This window comes from Lagopus muta, chromosome 6 (genome assembly GCF_023343835.1).
Source record: "Lagopus muta isolate bLagMut1 chromosome 6, bLagMut1 primary, whole genome shotgun sequence".
In the NCBI taxonomy this organism is placed as follows: Eukaryota; Metazoa; Chordata; class Aves; order Galliformes; family Phasianidae; genus Lagopus; species Lagopus muta.
In genome coordinates this window covers 15,362,869-15,383,976 of record NC_064438.1, presented here as the reverse complement: position 1 = coordinate 15,383,976, position 21,108 = coordinate 15,362,869, and the positions used below count along the sequence as shown (strand labels likewise).

Below are 21,108 nucleotides of genomic sequence, written 5' to 3'. Positions count from 1 at the left end.
GAGGGGTAATTCACAGCCAGAATATCAAGGACCTGTAATCTGGCTTTCTTACTCGATAAGTTGCTGATGACTTTTTCCAATTCCACATGGATGAGTAAGGAGGGATGTTGGAAATAAGTTTGTGGTTCCACTGTGATTGGAAATCCACCGAACAACCCATGGAATGCTGCATCCCACAGGGGGATGACAGATGGCTTCCCGTGGCTCTGCTATTAAATGGGAGGCTGAGCAGAACCTCCTAGCAGCTTCTAGAGCAGCAGCTGATCAAAGTAATGCAGGTGAGGATCCCTGGAAGCTAGTGGATTTGAAAACTTGTTCCAGGTGTGCTTTCCAGCTAAAAGACAACCTACTGATGATGTTTACAGGGAGACTGCAGCACTTGGGTTTCTGTTGTGTTTGGTTAAAACAAATATGGATGGAAGGGATGTTAGCCTGTAAAACCAGGCTGTTTTCTAATGACAAACCTTCAGTCAGTTTTCTGAAAAATTATTTTGTAACAGGGTGAAATGCTTAGTAATGCTAATGGATGCCAGCAGAGGGCATTTGGAAACTTGGCTTTTCCGCTCATTGATTCTGCTCATTTATTTATCTTCCCATCAATGGGATCCCCTGTTCAGCTCCTGTGTGAGGCTGCTGTCCTGCATGGCTTGGTGGCCTCTATGTTTTTTGTTTTGAATTTTTTACTTCTGTTTTATTTATAATTAATCTCCAGAATATCATCAATAGGATACATATTTCAGAGTACTCTGCAGGTTAGCAGCAGTATTGAGCCAGAAAGTTTTGATTTCTGTCAGAAGGGAGTATTTGGGCATGAGGTAGATAAAGGCCAGGAGGAAGAAAGTGACAAAATGGTTTATTTTCTGTTTTTACGGTGCTTGCAATCTGAAGCAGAAACAGCCTGATTTGTGATATGAATGGTCATGTTTAGAAGTTAATTACACCTGTTGTTTGCCCCGGGGTACATCGTGTGGTGCAGTACAGAACAGGTCTCTCCTGTTACAGCACACAGACCATGGAGCAACCCTGCAAAGGCACTGGAGAATGAGCACATTTAATAATCATGCTTTTCTGTTCTTGGGCTTGAATCAAGTAATTGCAATCCATCAACATCTTTCTTCAGGAGGATTTCAACAGACTGTTAAAAAGTTAGTCTCAATAATGGTTTGGCTGTTTCTGCCCCAGTTTTATGGAGTGGGGCCTAAGGAGTTGGAAACAGATCCATTTAGATATAAAATCTAAACAAGGAAAGTTTCACTGTGTTTTGCATAAAGTCAATAGTAAAACATATCGGAACTCTCTGAACTGAGCATGCTCTGTTTTACTCCACAGTCAGAAATTAACCTTCATTAGTGCTCCTGGTAAGCTAGACTTGCTGCCAGAATGCAGGGTGTCCTTGTAAAACCAGCTGCCTTGCAGCTCTCACTTAGCAGTAAGATGCGTGGCTCCAAACTGTCAGGCTATTCAGGCTTTGAGCTTTTCCATCTCCTCTGAAAGACATTGATGAGATTTAGGGAAATATTTTCTTTAAGCTGTGTGGAGATGCATTAAATGGGCCTGTTCATGGTTCTTTTGTTAGCTACCATGCATGCTGATGTATTACAGGTTTGAATTTTAACATGAATGGTGGCTTCCTCACTGAGTTTATTAACTCCATTTAGGGAATGGTTCCTTTAAATCTCATTTGTAGTAAGATATGATTTATGCTGTCAAATATGATTTATTAAGTATTGTTGATAAAGCAGATGGAACAAGATCTTTCTGGGAGCAAAAATATATATTGATATGTAACACAGGTGTCGGTAGCAAAGATGGATGGAAAAAAAGGGAAGTGGATATATATTTCATATATATTTTACTTTGCTGTAACATATGTTAACTAAATCCACCTGACATGTCCTTGTATTCTGTTGTATCCCTGTGGCAGAGCTTCCCTTTGGCCTTCTGCAAATGCTAGCTTGTTAGTGAATGTTAGTTCATACTGCAGTGCCTGCACACCTAAAAGCATTCATTGACTTGCCTGAAATAACTTGCAGAGCCACTAAACTTCATTATTAACATTTGGGTGGTTGGATTCAGGGTGTTTGCCTGCACCATTTCAGCCTAGATACCTGTCAGCTATAACAAGCGATCTCTTCCATTGTGGAGTCTTGTCATTGTGCTGGAAAACAACTTATTCCCTTCTCATACACTCTTGAATAAGTTGAGAGAGACTGTTGGGAAAGGGAAGAGAGAGCAGGGCTCTGCTGTGAAAGAAGCACAGAAGAAGAAAGAATTTACTCTGACCTTTGACCAGTGGGTCCAGTGCTGTGGTTTTCCATCAGCATTAAGGGAATGCAGTGGTTACTGCTATGGAAAAGCTGTGTGTTTAGGAAATGTACAAATCCAACGGAATTATTTGCTGCTACTTGAGTGGCTAGTGACTGCTTTTGGGTTGTGAGGTGCAGTTTCTTTAAGCAGAGCTAAAATATTCCCTATATCTTGACACGGTACCTTTTCTTCTCGCTATCATAATCTCTCACTTACACTGCATCAGTGAACTATTTTAGGATGCTGCTGGGAGTATTAGAAATATGGCAGCCTTCCATTTCCATTTGTGGGCCTGTCTCAGAGGAGTCAAATCAATACACAGGTTGTAATACACATTGTTCTGGCTGAGGTGAGTTTTCATCCAGCCAGTGCAATGATTGAGCACAGCGCAAATAACATTGGAATGACTAGCCACGTGTAATTGCTCCTGTAGTAAAAGCAAAAGACACTTTAGTGAAGACTAGTTGTTGTTATAATGGTAATTAGCATGAAGGTTGACCTCTTGTTCAGAAAAGCTCTTTCCCGGTGCCCACTGATATTAAAAAGCATCTTAGAATGCTTTATGTATCCATGAGTCCGTGTTATTTCTCTGTGCTTGTGCTCAGATGTCAGGTTTGAGTTCTCATTATCATTATGTTCTTATTACTGCAGCACATCCATCTCCAATAGTGTTGCACTGATCCCTGGAAATCTCGAGGAGCTGTGAGCTCTGTATTAATATGCAGTGGGAGATGGTCTGAGATGAAAGGTCTGGAGAAACCACATAGGAGCACAGGGACTGAATGGAGTTCCTGCACTGAAGGTCTCGAGAAGGGTGAAATTAGGAGTCTGATTTCTGACTTCAGTCTAGTAGCTTAGCTAATTTTGGGGGGACAGAGTTGTAGTCCTTCCTGTTGTTTCACCTGCAGGATAGACTGATTCCCATCTTTCCCTTCCTTTATTAGCAAAAGGCCAGACCTAATGGTCTCATTTTGCACATCAAGAGGCACATCAGTTTTTTCTAACTACGCAGGTGGATCATAGAACGGCAGCTGTCAGTAAAGTAGCTGCAAATGTTTGCTATTTAGCTGTTTCACACCTATGGGGAGATGGCTTTAAATTGCACTGCAAATTATGAGGTTTCTCAGAAATTTGCCTCTTTGGGCTTATCAGAGTTTGACTTCACTCACTCCCAATGAATTCTTTGGGTACAAGATTGACCCCAACAAGGGGAAAAAAAAAAAAACAAAAACAAGAACATTTGAATTTGAGACTAAACACTCACTGAGCTGGCAAATCCCAGTGAGAGCTGCAACTTTCTCAGGGCTGTGGCTGCATGGGTCCCCAGCTCAGAGAGTTGTGGTGCCTCCTTCTCTCCTGTGCTTTAGGATAGCGTAAGTTTCCATGCAGAATTACACTGTGCCTCTGTTCTGGCACACACTTTGCCATAACACTTCAAACACTATGTAACAGGGCTTACAGGGTGATGATGAACATCCTGATATGGTAATCTCAGAAGCAATGGGAGGCTGCACAAAATGTGCACTCAGCGGCAGGGTCCTGCCACCCCTTTGCCTGGAAGGGAAAAAGAAATCTAAAATTCTGGCTTGAGTACAGACTGGCAGGTAGCAAATAACATTGTGAAGTGACCTCTGGCACTGACAGGCTGCTTGGCTGAAGAGAGAAGGGAGCCAGCGGTGTTCAGAAGTAGAGGAGCAAGGGGCAGGCTGTGTTGTGCCACTCGCAGTTCCTCTGTGCATGCTGAGCCCCGGTGGCAGCTGGCTGTCCAGTGAGTCTGGTGACAGCTTGGAAGAAGGGGACCTCACCTGTGCCAAAGCCGTATGTGTTGCGCAAGTTGAGCCGTGGCACTCTACCAATTCAGAAAAGCACAGCCTCGACTCAAAGGAAGGGAGAAATGCTGGCAAATCTCGGTGCAGCTCAGAAATGCTGCTGCAGATCTTTTCTGTGGCACCAGGACAGAGAAAGGCAGCGTGCTTCTAGGGGAAAATACCTCAACAGTTGGTTTGGCTGAGATGTAGCCCCTGCAATTTTAAGATGATCAGCTGGGTTCTCACTTGATGTAAACACATGCAATGCTTTCAGCTGTCTTGCAGAGGTCAAGAGTCTTGCTTAGCCACCTGAATTGTGGCCAAGGTGCATGAAGCTCTGACGGATTCATTTAAAACTTGACAGCTCATTAGCACATGACACTAAAGCAGTTCTGGTGCTGGGGAAGACAGCTTCAGTGCACCCCTTTAGGTAGGGGTTTGGTCTCTGGTTCTAAAGAAGGTCCCAGATCAGCTCTGATGAACTCCAACCTAAGAATGACACGTGCTTATTGATGTATGCATTGATTCTACATATATGTACTGGAAATATTTGCAGAAGCTTCTTGAAACCTCCTAAAGGCCCAGAGAATCATCCAGTCAAGGAAAAGAAAATGCCAACTAATACAGATAATGACATCTGATGAAAATAACAAATTGCAAAGCAACTGCAACGATTTTGTGACTAAAACATGTTTGCCAAGTCAGAAGATTTTCCCACACATAGCAGGGAAGCGGGCACCCGACTTCCTCTGAAACCAATCTTCCCTATTTAATACATTCCCTGATCCTCTTTCATAAAAACTGCTACACTGATAAAACCCAGTGATCTCAGAGATCTGTGAACGGGAGCGCAAGACTTTTCATCATCATTACATGTGAACTAATTGGCTACATTTAAAGTCTGCTTTGTAAATACAAGGTTATCATTTATTTGTTGTCTAATGAATTTTATTTCTTCTGTGATGCCAGAAGCTGTTGCCATGAATGCTACAAAATGCTGATTTACTTGCTGTCAAGTCACTCACTGGGTATTTACTATCCTGAAATCTGTGCGTTTTCATCTCTTCTGTTTGCCTAGAAGGGAGATAAGCAGAAAGCAGAGGAAGCGGGAGTGTTGTTTTGTTTCCAAAAGCAGGTGAGGGCTGAGAGAGTGAAACAACACTTTCCATCAGTTGCCAAGAGGGAAATCTGCACAAACATTTCTGTGCAGGAAAAAAACATCTGGCAAAGCTTGGTGCAGGGGGAAAGAGCAGCAACCCTTAGGATTCCTTGTAGTAAGCACATGGGGGATTTTGGAGACTGTGCAGTTTGGGGTCCACACAGTGTCAAGGGCACTGGGCTTGCTGTCACACCATGCATGGATGGGCCGGATTTGCAGGCTGGTCCGTGATCTCTGCTGAACACAGTGTGATAGAAATGGCCTGCACCAGCCCTAGCAAGAGCTGATGCTGACACTGGCTTCCATTACTGCTTCATCAGGGCCCAATGTAGTCAAAAGAAGGCCCAGATCCTCTTCTTTTCCAGCTTTTCTGGAAGGATGGTTGTGGAATGCAGATATAGTTAGGTTCTTTATCCTTTGGGATCTTTTCCTTGCAGCTGTGATCTTGTAGCCTGCAGAGCTGTCCTGGTGGTACACTTCTCTTCTTATGACAGCAGCACTGCATGTTCCAGAGTTTCCTCCTTGAACAGTGTGTTTTTAAAATCCTACCATCAAGCAGTCTAGTTCACTAATTGTCAGAGCTTGTCATGCCAAGTAATTAATTTTTGGGCAGCATTCAGATACCTCTTCAAAGACTATGGAAGTTAATGCATGGAACTGCATCTCTTTTGCCCTGTTGCCTGAAGAACAGACTCAGATCTTACCTGTTCAAACATGGCAGCAGTCATCAGCAGTGTAGGTTTGGTGGAGAATTTGAGATTAGGACCTCTGTAACCCACAGAAAAATCTTGGCTAGCCCTGCTGGTAGCTCAGGGATTTACTCACAGCTGGCTGGAGTCAACCGTGGGCATCCTTCTAGTCTCTTCAACCTGGTTTTATAAGCTTTCTTATTGTATACTAACACCTCTGTCCTGGAGGCATAGAGATGTCACAAGCAGCTGTTTCAAAACTGTGTGCTACCCTTGTGCTGTTCTGATCCAGAGAGTTACACGTTTGGAAGAGTTGGAAGGGACCTCAAGAGATCGAGTCCCACTGCCCTGCTAAAGCAGTTCCTTACAGCAGGTTGCACTGGTAGGTATCCAGGTGGGTCTTGAATATCTCCATAGGAGACTCCACAACCTCTCTGGGCAACCTGTTCCAGTTCTCCATCACCCTTACAGAAGTTTATCTGCGTGTTTGTGTGAAACTGCAAATGTTTAAGTTACTCCTTGTTCTATTGCTGCATACCACTGAGGAGAGCCTGTCCTCATCCATTTGCCTCCTCCTTCCCTTTAGATATTTATAAACATTCAATCATATTTCCCCCTCAGCCTTCTTTTCCCCAAGCTGAACAAACCCAGGTTACTCAGCCTGTCTTCATATGGGAGGTGCTCCAGGCCCTAAGATTTCCTGTAGCAACTCAATGAAGGCAGAATAAAGCACGGCTCTCATTGGACTTGAAAATGAGCTTAAATCATGGCAAAGTTGTTGAAGTCCATTCCTTTGATCTGCTTTCAAATTGAGAGGAAACAGTCCTAGGGATAACAACACAATCTGCATCCACTTTTATGGTACTTGAAGAGTAGAGAAGCAGGAATCCAGAACTGAAGAGTTTGTCAGAGAAATTAAACACACTATTATCAGAGTCCATATGTGGATGAATAAAGAATAAAACACACCAGAATTAAACTAGTAAAGCCTTGTAGTGGCTTCTGAACCCAGCCTTCTCTGTTATGTACTAAATATTTTCTCCTGTGTCTGTCTGTAGTTGTGTGTCTTTACCTGCAGTGCTTTCTGGAATTTGGGAGCCCTAGGTGAGATGACTGCTGTTACACTCTGCTCATCACTTCTGATGATGAGAGGTGCTGGTCTTCAAACTTGTTACCTTCCACTAAAGGAGACAGCCTCCCTTCTCTTGATTACTCTCCAGCAACTTCTGATTGACCGCAGGTCAGATGTGCCACATTTCAGATTTAAGGGAGCACCTAGAAGTGCAGTACATTTTCATAGGTGATGAGTTTAAAAGAATAAAAAAGAGATGGAAACAGGCTTTGTCCTGAAAAGTGCCAAGTGTGGTGATGGGAGGAAGACAGAGAAAAAAAAAAAAGTGTTTTTTTCTGTCTATGTGAAGAACTAGGAACACACAGATTTCAAGCTATACAATATAATCACAGGTAGAGTCTGGCTTAATTTCTGCAACAGCTGCCACATGTATAAGGCTTCTGGCTTACTGGCATTGTCTTGTTCTAATTCCCAGTGTAAGATGCGATTCCCCTTCCCTCACTGCTGAGTGGCTCCGGCCCCTGTGGCTCCCTTCCCAGCCAGCTTTCCCTGCTATTTGCACGTCACCACTTCTCAGGGGGTTAGGATTATGGCATATTAGAGTCTCAACATTTTGCTAACCTGGATGTAAAATAGCACACAGGTTCCACGCACTGATTTAACAGGTAAGGCCAGGCAGTTTTGACATAATCTCTTTGACGAGGCTGGTAAATCCCACCTGGTGTTTGGCAGAAGTAGGTGAAAGCTTGCAAGTTGTTATTTACCTGATGGGAAAGCAGCCACCAGGGAGTGTGGCCAGCTTGAGTTCCAAGCAGTTATCTTGAGAACGGCTGGGACTCGAGGAGGAAGAGAAGATGCTTTTGAAATGAGGTGTGTTTATGAGATTCAACGAGCTGCAGAGACTGGACTGTCCCAAGGGCTGGGGAAATGGGAACCTCTGGTGTAATTCCCCTGATCTGCACAATGTGTTATGTGGATTTTGTGATTTTAAATTTAGGATTAAAAAGACCAAAGACCTTTTAAGAATGGATTTCATTCTGCTGATTGTTGTTGTCCACAGATGTGGAGCCAGGCAGTGTGTGGCAGACCCTTCATCAAGTAATTAACTCGAGTTGTCAAGCTGCAATCAGCGAACTGCTCTCACACTAAAATAATAATGATAAATTCCTCTCGTCTGAGGCTGTCAGCTTCCAGCTGCATGAGACATGAGTTTGCAGTGGGGAAAAATCAGATTTGCACCACCGTCTCATCAAAGCCAACTTTGACTTGGTTCCCTTCTTTGCAGTTTGTGATTGCAGGAGCAGTGAAGGCCAGGCACAGACCTGCCATTGCTCAGCACGGGGCTAACAGCTGTCGTCACACTGGTTCCCGACAGGGAGCAGCCATCATTCTTTGTGGAAATGTTCCCAATCACTTCTCAGCTGGCTTCGTAGTGATCTGATGCAGAAATCATTTTCTTTAAACCTAAACCTACCTTCATAAAAATCCTCACAAATATAACACAGCAAACAGACTGCTCAGAGGGCAGACCACAGAAGAGATTGACCTTGCATTTTTAGCAGGTTAACGTATGCTAGGGCTTAGATTGAGCAGGATTAAATTTTGCAAGGTCCTGTGCCAGATGTTTCCTACAGGGCAGGAATATCTGAGATCCTGATGAAAACTGATACCTTGGCTTTAAATCCAGAATCTCAGTCTGAGCAGAACAGGTGAGGACTTTGAAGCTTAACCAGATACTTTGTAGGAACCTTTTCACTGAGAGCACTTGAATTCAAACATTTAATATCTTTCATTCCTTATCTTTAAAGGACTTGCCTATATCCTTAGTTCTATTCAAGCAAAGCACTGTCATTAAATTTAAATACCACCATGTGCTATAACAAATAGAGATGAGTTTAGTGTTGTTTTGGACAGCTCGACTTTACTCAGTTAGAGTCTCCTTGTTATCCTTGGTGAATGAATTTAGGTATATTTACAAAAAAGGTATCACAACTCTGTTGCCATAAAGTACAGGTGCCTTTTCTCTCTCTGTTAGCTGTGCCGTTCCATAGGGAAATGGCTTACTTACAGACTTTGACAGTGAAATATAAAGAGCCAGATTGTGATGGTGTGAACAAGTAAATACAGATATATGGTTTAAAGCGCGGATGATTCTCTTTCTTTTAAGAGAGCATTTTTATTCAATGCGTTATCGCTATTATGCTCACTAATATATCTTCTAGGAGTAAACCCTTGGCTGTGGTTTTAAATTGTTTACCTGTGTGTGTTATCTGTTTAAAAAAATATACTTGAGGGTATGTCTGAAGTTATGTCTGACTTGAGGAGTGTTATGAATGCTGAGAATGGCAAAGCAGAAAGGCAAAGCTTGTGCTCCTGCCCATAATTTTTTTTTCTGATAGCAGAAGCTCCTCTCTTTTTGCTTGAATGGGTGCGGAGATGTCAACGATAAGAGATCCACTGCTGTTTGCTGTTAGCATGTGGGATGATAAAAGCCCCACGATTCTTTACAACATCAAGGAAAAGGGATAATGGTCGATAATACATAGATATGCATTTTCTGGTTGCATTTTCTTTGCGCAGTTCCATTCCATTTTAATATTAAACATTTCATCATCATATCATAGAGTCATAGAATCATAGAATGGCCTGGGTTGAAAAGGGCTGTAATGATTATCTAGTTTCTAGACCTCTGCTATGTGCAGGGTCGCCAACCACCAGACCAGGCTGCCCAGAGCCACATCAGTGTGACCTTGAATGTTGATGGGGCATCCACAGCCTCCTTGGGCAACTTGTTCCAGTGTGTCACCACCCTTTATGTGAAAAACTTCCTCCTAATATCTAACCTAAACCTCACCTGTCTCAGTTCAAAACCATTGCCCCTTGTCCTATCACAATTCACCCTCATAAACAGTCATACCCTCTTGTTTATACGCTCCTTTCAAATATTGGAAGGCCATATATTGTTTTTGCTTATTATTCCTCTTCAAATACTCCTAATTTGCTGCAGTCTCTTTAATGTTTCAGTTTTAATTTTAAGCTCTCTGGCACAGCTTACATTGTAAGAAATGCCTTCTGAGTTGGTGTGACAGTACTTACGTGTTGTAAAATATAATGTCCTTTTGCTAATTTTTAGAAGTTATTGGTTTTTTTTTTTCAAGATGAAAAGGAAAGCTATTCCTCCCTTGGACCTGAGAATAAGGTTATTTTCAGCCCTTTTCAGAATCAGAAGTTTATTTATCTTTAAGGTAGGATTTTGGAAGGAGCCTAAGGGACTTAGAAGGAAGCAGAGGTCTTTTGAATCTGAGGAGCAAGATGGCAGCAAGACCCAGCAGTGCCAGCAGCAGATATGATGTTTCTAGCTGCCCTTAGGTCTCAGTGTACTTAGTCAAATCTTCTGACTGCTGCAGGTAGGGGAGCTCCCTGCTCCATTTCCAGCCAGCTGAACAAACTTCTCCTGTTTTGGTGAAGGCCCCTCCCCTGCCAGCTTTGCTGGTAGATCTGAGAAGTGTCAGCCTCAAAGACGTGCTCAAGGAGCAGTTCTTTTTATTACAGCAGCTATATGCAGAGTTCAGCTCCATCTGCAGCCTTTTAGACATTTCTCAGGCTTATGTGCAGTCCTGCTCACAAAAGCGTTAAGTGCATGCTGACAACGTAGGTACGTGTATATCTCAATACAGTGACAATTGTGGTTGAGCACCTTGTGGAATTGGGCTCTCTGTGATGTGATTCTCAAACATGCTGAGCACTTGGAGCCCTGTGAGATAAGTGAACGTTGCTGGGCCTTCATTGCCTTGGGAAGGCAGCTGAAATTAGAGCAACTTATCTTTGTGTTTGCATCCCTAGCCCTGCTTTAAGGGTGCAAGGCGAGAACACAATCCATTTTGAATACTCGGGGAAAAATCCATGTAGATGTTAAAAAGCAAACACTTAGTAAGGAGCATTGATGAATCTTTGATTTTTTTTTTTTAAAGTCAGTGTTTTGTTTGCTTCTGCTTTAGAATACCTTCTTTTCGAAGCTATCGGAGCTGTGTGTAGTTGAAAGATTTTTGTGCCTGATTGATTGCTTTATACTTGACAGAAAGATCCTGAGTGCCACGCATGTGTTTGAAGCGGTGTTTCTTTGAACGTCAGCTGATCTCTCAGGTTAGAGAATGTAACCTGATTTTAAGAAAACTAGCACATAAATTGCATTTGTGCTGCTAAGACCTGCTGATACCGCAAAGTTAGGTCCTGACAAAGGTTTTCTTCGGGCCACAACTCATCTGGTACAGAGTGTCAGGCATATTCTTTATTTCTGTTCCTGCATTCTCTATTACTGAGGGCATTGGCAGAAGCTCCTGCTTCTTGAGTTCAGCGGCTGGAACTGCTTGTCTTTCATCTGGAGCAGTGATCCTCCCTATCCAGGACTTAGAAGTAAGCAGAATTTGCTGGGGCAACAGAGAATCTCCTTACTTAAAAGCTCTATGATTGAAAAAGGGAAATCATTAGCAAAGAATAGGGTTTCAAAAGCAGAGAAGGCACAAATGGGAAAGGAGTTCTGTGCTACACAGGGTATAGGGGCCTAATCCCAAGTAAATTCTTTACAGACAGTTTTTGTTATTGATGTTAATTTGGACTTGACAACGGCTCACCTGCATGCATGGACACTCTCATTACTGTTTGGATGTGCAGATGCTCAAATATGAGTGAAGAATGCCTTTAGTGTGAGTCGTGCATGTGGCAATACCAGCACGTCTGAATGCACAGCAGAGGTGATGAAAGTTATTATGCAGATGAGAGCATGTAAAAGGCAGCGAAGTTTCTGCACAAGTGACTTGTGCACAGGTTTAAATAAAGAACATTGCAAATCATACCCCAAATATTTTCTCTGTATCTGATTATGTTATTTCCATAGCAACTAATTGTGCCATAAACCAAAGATCATGACTTCAGGTGGCATGTGAGCAGAAGGAGATGAGCTATTAAGTATGGAAGATCCTTTTTAATTCATGCAAATTTCCTTATTTCTAAACAAAAAAAGAAAGAAAATTGGGGGGGGGAAGGAGGGAGGGGGGAGGAACACAAAACCCAAACTACCCTAAGTCTGCTATGTAAGTGAAATTGCTTCTGAAGGAAGTCTTTGTCAAAGTTCTGTTGGAGGCATTAGTAAATGTTTAAAGAAGTTGCAAGTGCAGCTGTGAATACCTAAAGTTCTTTAGGTTGTGTTAGCTGAGGAAGTCTGACTTTCTCCTTCACAAAATCCCAGGTTTGCTGAGGTGGGCAGGCCCTCTGGGTTGCTCTGGCCCAGAGCCGGCTGCCCAAGCTTACATCCAGGTGGCTTTTGGAGATCTCCAAGGAGGAGATCTCAATCCTCTCTGGGAAATCTGTGCCGGCACTTGGCACCCAGAAGTGCTACCTGATGGTCAGAAGGAACCTCCTGTGTGTCGGTTTGTATCAACTGCCTCTTGTCTTAGCACTGGGTTACCCGGTTAGACAACTGGGTTAGTTGTCTTAGCACTGGGTACCACTGAGCAGAGCTTCCTCTGTCTTCTTCACACTCTCCCTTCAGATATTGAGGAATGTAGGTGAGATTCCCTCTCAGCTCTACATTCGTGCAAAACGGACCTAGGAAAGCAAACAAATGAAGGGCTCCATCAGGAGTGCGTTATTCTCTTCACCAACACCGCCAGCCTGGCCCTGAATTTTGGTTCATCCTCAAGTCAGAGGAGGAACTGTTCCCATTAGTCTTTGGAAGATGTACGTTTTTTATAAAGCCTCTTTTGCTGAATTGAGCCTAACCAAGCAGTAGCTGCTGGGGTGTTAAGAGCATGTTGGGCAGGAGCCAAAAAAGAGAAGGGATTTTTCTCTGGGCATGTTGCTGAAGGGGACAGGCAGCTGCAAATGGTTTCGATTAGTGCTTTTCCATGGTGATCTCTGTATGTACAAGAAAGCAAGAATTAACCATTTGGAGTGAATTACTAAAGTGGTCGCCCTTCTGATTGTGATGCTGTGACCCCAATGCTTTCCCCCTTTCACAGAAATGTTTAATCTTAGCTGTTTTGTTGACTGAAACTATTGGGAGTGAATATAACCTCTCGTGCATGCTTTTGCAGCCCCTCCTTATTGCAGAGCAGTGCTGGCTGCCATACCCTGCATTAACACGGTATATTTTAGTAGTCATTTCTAGCAGAATTTATTTTATTTTATGACTCTTCTTTACAGCTTTTATGGGATGCTCAGGAACAGGCTGCTGAGTGGGCTGTCTCATTGCAGGGCTGGAGCAGGTACAGAGTTTTGAAGACAGTGACAGGAAGCATTAGGGAAAGCAAGTGCAACCATTAAGGACTAATGAAGACTAAATTAATGAGGAGGTGATCCAGTAGCTGCATTAGTGCAACCTGAAGGGGACAGAGTTTGCATGTGTGACAGTGAGATGATGCGACAGAAAGGGAAAGCAGCATTCAGCCTGATCCAAAGTGGTATGAAAATAGGTGGTGGTTTGGGGTCCAGAAACACTGTGTACCACTGGGAAAGAGGAGGGGAAGCTTTTTAGGTGTAACAGGGAAAGAAGTAGAGCTGTTACAGCACACATGGTAGCGTGCCACCAAAATCAATGCACATTAAGCTGTGCTGGTGAGGCTGCGCAGCGCTTTGCTTCTTGTTGAAGCATGTTGAGGAATCGATATGGATTGGCCCCAGGATGGGAATACACAGATGCAACCAGTGAAAGGGTAAGTGAATGGAAAACAGAGATGAACAGAAGTCACGAGGCCCAGGCTGGGATTTTAGGCTCTAACTACCAAAAGGTTATGTGCCTGCAAGGGCTTAACCTTCGATGCCAGCACGTTCCTGCCCCTTTTAACTGCTGATATTAGAGTGAGCAAGAAGAACAGCAACAACTCGAGGGCTGAATTCTGCACTGAAGTGTCCTTAAAAAGTTGTCAATTCAGTGCACTGTGCTCAGTGTTGTAGGTGGAAGGAGGCAGGGGGAAAGGTGCCCATTATGGCCATGCAGGAGCCCTGCTTACTGTGGGTGTTTTTCTGCATCCGTCTGAAGAACCCCACTTCATTTAGAAGCAATGTTTGGAAACTTTTTGTCTCACCCCACATCCTGGCCTTATGTTAAGGATTGATTTACTTGGGAATTGCTGTTTTCCTACCATAATGTCAAGCTGAGTGATTTTTACCTTTTCTCTTACCCAGATAGATTTAAAAGCAATCTGCTAGTGAATTTTTGTTACCAAGTTGACAGTAAATATGCCAAATTGGAGATTGTTGTGGTGGGCACCCTTGTTAAATATTGATTATGTGACCTGACTTTGTTTCGACATAATCTGCATAGAGTTGTGTCCAATTTTCACCATCTAATGGGCAAATTTGTGTGTATGCTGATAAGGAACAAAGAAAAAAAGTTGAATTATTTTTAATGTTGCATTGCCAGACCAGTCCAGGACTGCACAGAGAGGAAGGCTGGTGGCAGACTGCCACTGGAAGCACAAGGAGTGCATGGGAACTTGGGCTGAGAGCAGCTGCTTGCTCAGGGCAGGCTTTGTGCCCCGGGGAGGCTCCTAGCTGGGAACACCTTCTGCTTGCGGGACAGGGAGGCAGGAAGAGAGGAAATCTCTCCATCGTGGCGCTGAAATCACTGTGCTGAGGGGTAGGGAAATGAAAGGCAGTCACGTTAGGAGTCAGCCAGAGTTGCTGGAACAGATGGCCCAGGAGGCATCAGCCCGAGCTCTGCGCTCAGTCCCGAAGCTCGCACGAAGCTCACGCCGTGCCTTTAGAGCTTGTGGAGGAAATGAAAGGAAATAATTAGGCTCCGGCTTTGCCGTTTGTAAATTAACAGAATTAGAGGGTGGCTTGCAAGGGCGAAGAGCTCGGGCTACGTGCAAACCCAGCTCATTTCACTTCTGCTAATTTGTTCTTAATTAATCGCTTGTCTGTGCCGATTTGTGCTGAGGCCGGCACGATGCTTCGACGCAAGAGCTCCGTTCCCACCGCGATTACTTCTCTGCCCTTTAAAGCCGCGGCAGCGCCGGACCCCCAGCCCGGCCGGGCTCGCACGGGGCCTCGGGTGGGACCGGAGCCGCCCGGGCAGGGCGAGGCGGGGCCGCGGCCGGAGCTCCGCGCCCAGCAGCGGGAGGAGCGGCGATTGCGGGGCGGAGCTCCGGGCTCCGCGCTCCGCACTGCCTCGCTCCGCGCTTAGGGGCTCCGGGGGCCGCGGAGGCAGCGCGGGGCCGCGGGAGCTGCCGGCCGGTCGCTGGGATAACCGCCGGCCCCGTGCGCTGTTTGCTCCGCGTGCGGCATGTGGAGCTGGGGGGTTGTTTGGCATTTGCGATCCGAGCGAGATCACGCTTCCTTTTTTTAAAATCCCTTTCTTTGGGTACAGTATATCTCTCTGTCTTTTCTTCTTTGGTAGCGGGGGGGGGCCGGGGGGACCCGCTGTGACGCCGGAGGGAATGGTTACTTGTGCAGAAGTCTTTTTCACGCGGAAGCACGCCGCTCCCTAACTCCTGGCTAAGCAGCCTCCAGTTCACCAACTTTGCTGCCATAAAGCCCGTGCAACTCCTTGACAGGATGGCAGACAAAAGAACAGCTGGTGCAAAGCAGTAGGGGATTGCTGGCAAGGAGGAGGAAAGGAAACCGCAAAGCTTTTACCCGCGCCCCCGACACCTGACGGTTGTCAGAGCAGCAGCTGCGACGGGACGAGCCGGAGCCACCATGCGCAGGTCCAGCACCGATGAGTCCACCTACCACCGGAGCCCATCCCTGGACAGCAAGGATTACAGTTTCCCAAATGGCGCTTTCCGTCGTTACAGCAGCATGTATGGCGGCCAGTTTGGGGCGGCCAGCAACTCTTTTTTTGGATTCCATACCAACCCGGGCCCTAAGGCCACCAAGGCTAAGTACACGTCCCCCAAGGGAAACAAGTACGTTGTCTTTTACCTGGATCTCTCATTTATTTTTCTCCTAGAACTGAAGAGGTGCAGCATGGCTCACAACTGCCTGCAGTGTATCAAGTACCTAATGTTTGTCTTCAACCTTCTCTTCTGGGTGAGTACATGTTTAAAACTGCGAGACGGTTGTATTTCTGTCTACTTACGAAGATAGAAAGTAAACTTGTTGTTGCTTTTATGCTCAGAAGTTTGAACTTGAAAGTTGAGCAAGATGGTGGCTAGGGTAGCCTTTCTTTGGCTTCCTTAATTGGTGTGGGCAACCTACTGAGGGCATTTTCTTCACCATTTCATTTCATGCTCTTCAGCATTTTTGCACCAAGCTTTTGTTCTTGGATGTACTTGCCCCAAAAGTACATGCCCCATGCATGGTCTCAGAGAAGTCACTGAGGCCATTCATGAGTGTAGAGTTGAGCGCTTGCTGACGTCCACCACTATAGTAGGGATGGCACACTTGGTTCATCTCAGTGCTATTGCCTATATCTGAAATCTCCAGGCGTCTGCTGTCTGTCCTGTCCAGCAATGGGTCCTAGCGTTGCCACGTGGCTCTGAGAAGTGGAGAAAAACCTCACTTCTTCTGGGGCTGCAGCTCTGTGACAGGAGCTCATCAACTCAGCGTGAGGTGCGCGTGTGTCAGCAGGGCACCGCGATGGAACATACAAGCGTGCAGCGTTACATCACTGTTGTGATAAATGAGGTGGCTGTCAGTAGCAGGGTGGTCGGGCACTTCACTGCCACAAACGGGAGGACGGGCTGCAGAAGGAGACTGCAGGAGCTTGGTGAGGGGTGCAGCTATAAATGCTGTTTGCCATGTAAGAATAGGGTGTAGAGTCATTGTTCAGAGAGGGGAGAGAGTTCTAGCACAGAAAACTGCCCATCCAGATTTGGGAGTCTGCTGCGAGGTCCCTGGGAGGTGCCTTAGAACATTTCACCCCTCCACAGAGGTTCATTAACATGCTAAGGGAAATGGGGGTGTTGCAAAGTGGCAGCCCTCTCTCCTGGTACTTCGGGAGGACGGGGGGTGTTTGCAGATGGATGTCACCACTGTTGTGGCTGTTGATGCTCTGTGCTCTCAGAAATTATCAGAGGGTTGTGGAGGGCTGTGTGAGATTGAAGAAGCTGTTCTCTAGCGTGCGCTGCTGTACAGCTACTTAAAAGCAGGCATGCTGCAGTGCTGGTGCATCAGGAAACACAAAGCGTGGGCAACTTCTGCTGGCCCAAGTCATGCCTAGGAGCTCAGCGTGATAAAGTAACACAAGTCTGCTGAATTGGCACAGTAGTAACTACCCAGAGTTGTGCGGTACGAGGAGGTTGCTCTCTTTAATCCTCTGTATGCTGGTAAGGAGGCATGTTCATGAGGCTGTTGTCTGTCTTTCTGGTTGCTTCCAGTTTCTAAAAATCATCCAATACTTATTCTACCTTACTCCAGAGCCTTTTGAAAAAGGCCAAAAAGCCCACCTAGTCCACCTAGTTTTCATGCTGTTTTAAGCCTTGTCCCCAGTCAGGATTATAACTGTCAGCTAGCTGAAGTGTGTGCTGGAGAAATGCACTCGGCTGGTGGTGTGAATAGCTCTTTCTAGGACTGTGCGTGGCACAGCCACAAAGGATGTTCACTGCATTCTGATTTCTTTTACAATATTCATCTTCCACTGAGGCATGTGTGTGTGATGTGAAAAGGTGCTGCTGTGAGTAATGTGTGCGTATTTACAGAAGGAAGATCACGCATGGTAGTGTATCTCTGGCATGCTGTTCAGTAGGGGAGCCTTAATCTTTTAAGAGAGAAAGAAAGATTTTTCCTTCCCCTGAAACTATCAAAGCTATTCTCAAATGCCTGAAGGGAGAAAAAAGACAGAAGTCCCAAAAAGAGAGGATGACCACGTGTGAACTGGCTTCTCCCTGTACCAAAGTGTACAAGCAGGGAAACGAGTGGGTGGTGTCAAATACTGCAGCACCATCAGTGGTTTGCTTCCCTCTCACATGCTACCTGCACAGCAGGAGTGATTGATGATGATCACGTCCAAATGAGGTTCGCACAGCGTGTAGTTATAATAGATGCAGCTTTTTACCTTCTCACACTGGAGAAAGCAACTGAGAAGAGATTATTTTTAAAAGTATTAGTTTAAGCTGACTTGTCTTTTGTAAAAGAAGAGAAGAAGTCTATTTTTAATGATCAAAAGTCTTGGAATGATTACAGGTTGATGAAGCTGTTGTTGTTTTTCAAGTTGATGTCAGTTATCTGTCAGCTTTTACTTTCTATGCAATTAAGGGAGAAGCAGCTCTGCCAGAACATGGGATTGCTCTTTGCTTACACGCTTACCAAAGAAGTTTTGCTGTTTTATCCTGCTTCCCCCTTTACCCTTCTCTAGGTAGCTGGGTAGTAACAATCAATGGAAAGGAAGAGGATAAATTACTTGTTTCATGCTCCAAATAAAAGCTTTGGTTATTTCCATGTATGAAGCACAGCCATTGCATTAAATGAATTAAATGCCTTTTACAGATTGCTCCTGATTTTTATTCTGTTCTGGCAAAATGCTTTGATTTTCTTCACAAAGCATACTTCTGTTTTCTTTCTCCTGTTCCCATTCATTAACTCCAGTCCATTTTGTGCATCTTCATAGCCTATTTCACTCAGAGGGCGGTGACATACTGGAACAGGTTGCCCAAGGAGGTTGTGGATGCCCCATCCTGGAGGCATTCAAGGCCAGGCTGGATGTGGCTCTGGGCAGCCTGGTCTGGTGGTTGGCGACCCTGCACATAGCAGGGGGGTTGGAACTAAATGATCATTGTGGTCCTTTTCAACCCAGGCCATTCTATGATTTCCAGCACTACCAACTATCTTTCCTGCAGTGGGGCAGAAGAATCGACCTCAGTCCTGTGCAACTCCAGCAGGACTGACTCTGTGTTTCTGAGGTGATCCTACATTATAAATCTTGTGATTCTACATGAAACAAAATCCCAGAGCCCTTGATTTTTAAATGTTCCTGGCGAGCTTTATTGGATTAGGTGCTGCACTCACGTTGTAAAACTTTTACAGGCTGTCATATAACTGTGAAAATAGAGCAAATTTCTCCTCCCCTTTCTGGCTGTTGAAGGCAACACAGAGCTCTTTCATGAATGTCAGAGGCTGAGGTGCCTTCTCAGTGTTAGTGCTGAATGTGTCCAAGAATAGCTCTCTTCTCTGCAAAGAATCCTGCAGAAATTATGGGCACCGCATTTGTGGCTACTGTGGGCTATGAAGGCACTGGGACGTGGACAAGACGTTATTAGCCAGCAGCACTGCCACTATGATGAGAATTGCCATTCAGAGGCTGTTTCCTGGAGTCCTGCCAGAGGCAGAGCTGCCATCCTTGTATCACTGCTCTGCTTTGCAAGCTCTGAGGATGACTCTTGTCACCTGATACAGTAGAGTTGCTCGATTCATTGCTATAAACTTCCATTTTCTTTTGTTGAATTGCTAAAACCCCTGGGACTAAAGACAGCGTCAGGTGATCTCAAAGCAGAATGCTTTTATTTCATAAAGAAATATTCGTATTTCACTGTGAAGAACATCTTTTTTCCTCACGTTCTGTCCTCCAAACATGCAGAGATTCTTTATGACAGTCAGTAAAGTGAATTGTACTTTTATTTTGCTTATAATCCAGAGTTCTGCTTGCCTTTTCTTTTTAGAAAAGAATATTTTTGTTAGAAAGAGTTAAGTTATATCCTAAGGGCTGTGAGAGTGCTATAGAAAGAAAGATGTCATCTCCTTAATCCCTGTTGGTTTATGCCAGCATTCCTACTTTCTTTGACTTGTAACTCCCAAACTGCCAAGACTCAGAAAGGCAATGCTACACTGATTGATGTTTCCAGTGGTGTTTGCTCTCCTTAGAAATCCTGTGCTAGAGAAGACTGGCTAAATTGGTAGCAATTTGTCCATCAAAGAATTGAATGCCTATATCTGACTCTTCAGATAATATTCTAGGCTAATAGAGAAATTCAGTAAAGCACAAGATTTTTCAAAGCTCTGTTGTAAAAAGATTGGCCTATACAGAGGAGACAGCAATAAAATGACAAGAGGCAAAGAAGTTTGAAATGTATCATTCCTCATTTCTATGTCTCATGTCTCCCTTCCATTGTTAAAATGTAGTAGAGTTGTATGCACTACAGGGGACTCCAAGTCTTCAAAATGGTGAGCGAAGAGATCCTCCTGTTCCAGCAGGTAACGTCTCCAGGAGGCAAGGAAACATGCTCCTGTGGCTTGAAGACCTCTAGGGTCTGCAGACCACTGAGCACAGAGCAGCTGAAACTTATTGTTTTGAAGTGCTCATTGTTTGCTGCTTTGTTTTACCTTTCAATCCCCAGAAAATTCTCAACTGATCCAGTCATGAGATACTGCAGATCCAGTGTGGTTGGAAACAGAGCGAATGAAGTGATAGAAGGCACGTGGGAATGGTATGGACTAGTATTTGTGTAGGAAACAAATCCCAAGAGCCTATTTAATCTGGCTCCAGTGATGAGTTGCAGGGCTCTTGCTCTGGCTTTGCAGCTGTTTGATGGTTTGTGAATCATGGTTTAGAAGGTTGTGTACTAATGTGTGCTGCTGGCCTGGTGCACTAGCACTGTTGCCAGCAGCCTAGCTTTATTACTTGGATGCCACGGGAAAGAAGAAGGAGAAATGAAAGTGAGAAGTCCCTCATTAATGGCATTGTTTTCCATCCTTGTACTTCAAGTGTTCATGGGTATCTCATGTAAGAGCTGTGTGTATGCTGATGATATCTGAAGGGCTGCACGCAGCGGAACAGCATGCAGGGCAGCATGTACTCCCAGCAGCAGGAGGAGGGAACTTGGTCTGAAGATACCCCATGGAGCACTGGTTGGTCCTTGAGCACCCCTGGCCAGGTGTGGCTGGTGGTTTGAGGCAGAGGGGCGTTTTGGCATTTGTGTATCTTGTGATAGTCTGTGACAAATAAAAATGTAATTGAACAGCAGCACAGGCTTTACTCCTATGCATTGAATATGTGGGAGGTTTACCCCAGAATGCCATTTTCTCTACCTACCTCCCAGCAGCTGATTCTCCTTTGTTATTTACCTCCTCCAGGAACTGCTCAGTCTCTGACTGACATCTTATCTCTGCCTCTGACTTTGTGAAGGCTCTCCAAGG

General features: G+C 44.8%; 1 protein-coding gene across 12 annotated transcripts in view; it reads left to right on the top strand.

Moving 5' to 3' along the window:
* TSPAN4 (tetraspanin 4) overlaps window positions 1-21,108 on the top strand; it is a 390,254-nt gene that overhangs the window by 196,132 nt on the left and 173,014 nt on the right. For 8 of the 12 annotated variants that reach the window (XM_048948854.1, XM_048948853.1, XM_048948859.1 and 5 more), the window contains one exon: window positions 15,989-16,068. The exons of 2 other annotated variants lie outside the window; for them this stretch is intronic. In XM_048948854.1, coding sequence (XP_048804811.1) covers window positions 16,006-16,068 — 63 coding nt within the window. In that variant the 5' untranslated portion in view covers window positions 15,989-16,005. Of the gene's footprint in view, window positions 1-15,199; window positions 15,398-15,424; window positions 16,069-21,108 lie in introns of those variants that run through there. 2 more of the 12 variants (XM_048948865.1, XM_048948851.1) reach the window with 2 other exon arrangements.